Source organism: Mesitornis unicolor, unplaced genomic scaffold (assembly GCF_000695765.1).
Source record: "Mesitornis unicolor isolate BGI_N332 unplaced genomic scaffold, ASM69576v1 scaffold30524, whole genome shotgun sequence".
Lineage (NCBI taxonomy): Eukaryota > Metazoa > Chordata > Aves > Mesitornithiformes > Mesitornithidae > Mesitornis > Mesitornis unicolor.
The window spans coordinates 7,378-12,581 of record NW_010182785.1 but is presented as its reverse complement, the minus strand read 5'-3'; the positions used below and the strand labels follow the sequence as shown (position 1 = coordinate 12,581).

The window sequence follows — 5,204 nt, the reverse complement described above, 5'->3', positions numbered from 1 at the left end:
ACCCAGCCCAACGCCCCTGCAAGAGCAGGATCACCCAGACTAGGTCACACAGGAAGGCGTCCAGGCAGGTTTTGAATGTCTCCAGAGAAGGAGACTCTACAACCTCTCTGGGCAGCCTGGTCCAGTGCTCTGTCAACCTCACAGTGAAAAGGTTTTTCCTTGATGTTCACATGGAACTCAGCATCAGTGCAATCTGAGCTATGTAGTCAGCAACAGATCTGGAATGCTTTAAAAACAGCAAAGCAAAGACTTGAAACAAAAAATACTATTTCCCTTTACAGTTATAAAAAAATAAAATTTGGCAAGGCTGTCTCTTTTAGAGAAGAAACAGAAGCCTGAAGCCCTATCCCAAAAAAATTACTAAAACGAAAAAAACTAATTTTGTCTGCAATGCCATTTTACCTTTTGACTAGTCAAGTTCAACCTTGTTCTTCCTTCCACATTGATAGAAGAAAGAAAGATTTTATTCTCCTTCCTATTCACTACAGATTTGATACCTACTCAGTGCTTTTTGTTACCACTGTAATGTTATAGTGAAGCAAACCACAATCTCTCTTTTGGTTGCTTCAGGCATCACTTCACACTTAGTATCTCAGAGAAAAATTTTCCAGTGAAATTTAAATGGGCATTCATAAAAATACACTTTCTTTTTAAAACAAAAATAAGTAACAATCAAAATTTTTAAGCTTCAAAGCCTAATGTTGCAGGACTGGGACAGTCCACTGTAAAGATTTAAGTTCCATCCAAAGAAAAAAACTTCAAAAGTTGGAAAACTTTTACAAATCATGATAGATCTACCTGGAGTATCAGTTAAATACAGGAGCTATCCCAGCTAGTATCACAGCAATGCCAAACACAGGCAAGTACCTGCAAACAAGCGCACTCAGAAGAACTCAGGGAGGCAGCAGGTCAGACTTGCCAGAATGTGCTGAGTGCTGTAACACAGCCCGCACAACAGCTCCCTCATGACCTTATTTCATATAATGCACTTAGGGTCCATCCTGCAAGTGCAACTTCTGCCCCTATGCTCTGCCTGTGGAACAATGGTAAACCTACTTTTATTCAATATTGAGCATGCTGTTTAAATTCACCCTTTTATTCTCCAAGAAATGGTAACAAAATTCACCAAATAATGAAAAAATTAGTTAACTGTTCCCTTAGGGCAGAAAACCTACTCTTAATGCTGACCTTCACACCTATGAAACACTTGCAGCACATAAGGCTGAAAAGCTGAAGAAAAGAAGAATTGAGAAGTTCTCCCAGAATTGCAATCCCTGAAATCTGTATGTTTGGCCTAAAAGTGAGGGTAACCAATGCAGGGCTTTTGAAGTTTGGTATATTCTCTCTTATGAAAACTGCTAGCTGATTTTATTTCTTGAGAAATAAAATAGAAACTGTTTGAATATATTACTGTTTAACACATTCTAGTCACACAGCCCAGGGGCAGAGGGTGGGAAGAAACTATCAAAATCACTGAAAAAAATTTGAGCTACTCATGAATGCAGATAAAACAGTATTTGTTCCACTTTGTTCTCACCATCTGTCCTTTTCAATACACTAAATATCACAGGGAAGTATATGGCTGTAGTTTCAACATGATGGGAACATATATCCACATAAAACACATGCAGAAAACATTTGAATAATCTTCATTACAAAAGTTTACAGTAAGAAAAGACAAAGAGTGGCATGCAGGATTTAGAAAACTAGGAAAAAAACTGAAATCCAGAATAGAGAGGAAAGATAGGGGGTGGGGAATACGAGGCCAGCTGTGGCATGCCATATGGCTCAGAAAAAAACTTAATTGCCTAAGTCAACGTTAACTGAATCAACTTGCACATTAATCAAAAAAACAACCTAAGAAATTAAAAAAAAATAAAATAAAAATATTTTTTTTGGTGACTCTGTAAAAGAAATTAAAATACAACCAAGATGACATCTTTTAAGTTTATTACATACTGAAATACTATCAATAGGATGGAATTAATTTTTGCTTTTAGCTGTATTGTAGGAGCATAGCTGAATTTCAACATTTTCATGTGTTTCCTCCACACACACAGATGTCAGACAAGCAGGAAAGGAAGACAGTGGAGGGAAACAAACAGGTCCATGGGAACATGTGGCTTCCAGCACAGTTGCACACAAGTATGTATTTGACTTACCTAAATCGTTGAGCCTGCTGAGCTAGAGACGCCGGGTATCTTCTGTTTGGAGAATGGTACAGCTGGGAAAGGATGGCCTGGTTGGTTTTTTGGCTTGGATTGTTAGCAAACTTTACAGTGATGGGCTCTGTGGCACCTGGAGGTTTCTGGCCATTCAAGCCTTTGATAGCTTCTTCTGCTTCAATTCGCTTGTCAAACCGGATAAACCCCACGCCCCTTGATACCCCTGCATAGGGTGAAGGAAGCATATAATAATTAATTCAGATACTCCAAAATATTAGATGTTAGCATTTGATTTTCACAGCCAATTGCTATGGTAATGGCCAATTACTGTGAACACAATAATTTTGAGCTCATTAGAACTGAGTTTTTGCTCCAAGAAGTAAGCCTTTTCTACGCTCAATTTTTATTTTTATTTTTTAATTTAACTGACATAAGATATATAATGTAGAAAGCTTAAAAGGTTGAGGAAAAACACAATGGAGACAACTCATACACAGTGAGCTAAAGGGTAGATCTTTAACAAAGCAATTCTGGGGGGATGGAGGTGAACCCAGAACCAGCTGCACTGTAACCTCTGTTCAGTTCATGCTACCAGCAATATCTGTCCTGCAGCACCCCTTGAAGTTCTCTTTGGAGCAAATATGCTAAAAGGATACAAAATGGAGTGCAAGTTCTAGACTGCAGTAATGGGAATTATGGCCCTGTTTTAACAGTCCATGATTACCTTTAAGCAAAACATCAAGTTTCAGCCTATCACCCTACTTTTCTAAGTGCTGTTTCTGAAGGAAACTATTTTCTTAGGCCAAGTAAACTATTCTTCTTAGGCCATAGATTCTTCCTTGGTATAGAAAGTCAAAGACAACATGCAAGGGGATCAGCAAGTGTTTATGGAAGGTCTTCAGAACACCACACCATCAAAATTTATACTGTGGCTTAAATGTAAACACCCTGAAGTGTCAAGACTTGAACCAATTCACATTAAATGCTAGTTTAGGTTGCACACTTTGTTGTAATATTCCTAAATCTATTTAAAGGCCCCTTATATTTTACTTCATGAATAAACAGACAAGTCAGAGGTTTGTCCTCACTTCAGAAAGACATTAATGACAAGAAATCTGTTCTGTTCATAAACGATGATTTAAACCATCAAAGTGACAATGAGCAGGCATAAGAAAGCTTTAAAGAGGCAAATATCGAGGCTTCAATTTTGCATTTTTCATCTCAGTTTGTGTCACAACCTTATTATTCATACCACTGAGTCTACCTCTTCCAAATTACTGAGGAGGAGGAGGGAAGAAAGCTTAAACCTGAACAGTCTACACCAAAGAACGACTGTGCACATACTAGCATTTAAGAGTACTTAGAATTACAGTATGCACTTTTTAATGTTTTATTACATTCACTTTTTTGGCGCATTTGTAAATTCTATGCATGAATATACAGGAACATACTGTCAACAGCTATTTATTGCACAAAGACTGGAAATCTGACCTGCAGTCTGCTTCTATAAGTAACTATTTGGCCTTTAACTTTCCTTTCCCTGCCTCTCTACACTCGCCAATTTACACTATTAAAACACACTAAGTATTATGTGTCAATATTGAGATTTCTGTTGACATAATGGAATTGTAATGGAGTACATACAAGGTCCTCTACAGGGCAGCCAAGTGCCAAACATGGACATGTCCAATCCATCCAACGTAAGACCATTTGAAAACTTTATGACCTCCTACAGTTGGAAGCTGTTTGACACCCATGATGACATGTGATTTTGAAAAAGTACAACCGTAAATAACATCCAAGGCAACTTATTATTCAGGGAATAATTAAGTGATTCATTTTTCTGCCCCACACCTACATTTTTTGGAAAGATGTGAATTTGGAGAGCCCTACTCCTTTGTATTTTGCAAAGCAAATTACTGCGGTCATGTACTTGGCATTTCATTTGATTGGTTATTTTTGGAACTGGCCTGCTGGGAGCAGGTAGGACAGCAAATTAGAGAGCTCCTCAAGTCCAGCCATTTGAGCCAGCAAAAACATATGCATTACTGTTCAAGTCTGAAGAGTAACCACAGAGTGTCGCTGACACACAATCATTGGTTAAGACACATACTGTAACAGCACAACTAACTTGCTGGAGCTCAGTTCAAGGCTCTGCTGAGCACAGAATGTATTTCCTCCCAAGAAACTCAAAAGTTCATCTTCTCCAGTGTGCCCAAAGTTAATGAGGCAACCTTGAAAACAGTCTTAACAACAATTACCAGTCTTGTATTTTTGTAATCCTAGCCTCAGAGAACCAGCTGTGCTTTTCTGCATAAAATTTCATTTTTATAAAAAAGAAGTGTTCAGCAGCATATTGTAAGGCACATAGGGACTATATTCACACAGCAGTCTGAAAAGGAAGACTATAGCAGCTGTAAAATTATTACAAGCCATGAAACAGGCTTCAAACCTGCACCTTCGGGGTGAAAATGACTCAAGCTGGCTCAGTACACGCCACAATCTATTTTCGTCCATGCATATTTATGAACAATTCCAGCAGAAAATTGCATTTTCTGGCCTACATACACCTTTCATACATTCTAGAGACAACACTATTATACTGAAAGGTGAAATATTTCTTAAACTGCCAGTACAAAAATGAGAGGAAGCACAGAACTGCCTACTTACCAGTGACTTGGTCAACCAGAATACGAGAAGTAATAATGCGTCCGTATTGGGAAAAGAGCTGTTCCAGATCTTTCTGAATCAATGTTTTTGGAAGTCCACTAACATACAAATTTGCATCTCTGATAGAAGCTGAACTTGGTCGCGCATAGGAAACCTTAGGAATAATTAAAAAAAAACTTGAAATCAAGCAAACACTTTAAAAACATTTGAAATTGGACAGTGTCATTTGCTAAGAGATACTGAAATGTTTTTCAGGGCAGCCAGAAAAGTTGCCTTGCAAAGCAGTTAAGTGGTTTATTTGGTGCTGGCTTCCCTGAAACACTGAAGTAACACGACACAAACCACTCAAAAGAAGCTAACTACATGAAC

The 5,204-nt window shown here is 38.1% G+C and overlaps 1 protein-coding gene across 1 annotated transcript in view; it reads right to left on the bottom strand.

The window, feature by feature from the left end:
* The window catches only part of LOC104540164 (ELAV-like protein 2), a gene marked incomplete at its 5' end in the record, with an annotated part of 7,548 nt that extends 2,559 nt beyond the window's left edge, over positions 1 to 4,989 (bottom strand). Inside the window, 2 exons of the mRNA XM_010183901.1 lie at positions 2,163 to 2,388; positions 4,836 to 4,989. Coding sequence (XP_010182203.1) covers positions 2,163 to 2,388; positions 4,836 to 4,989 — 380 coding nt within the window. The remainder of the gene's footprint in view (positions 1 to 2,162; positions 2,389 to 4,835) is intronic.
* Positions 4,990 to 5,204: the final 215 nt, after the last annotated feature.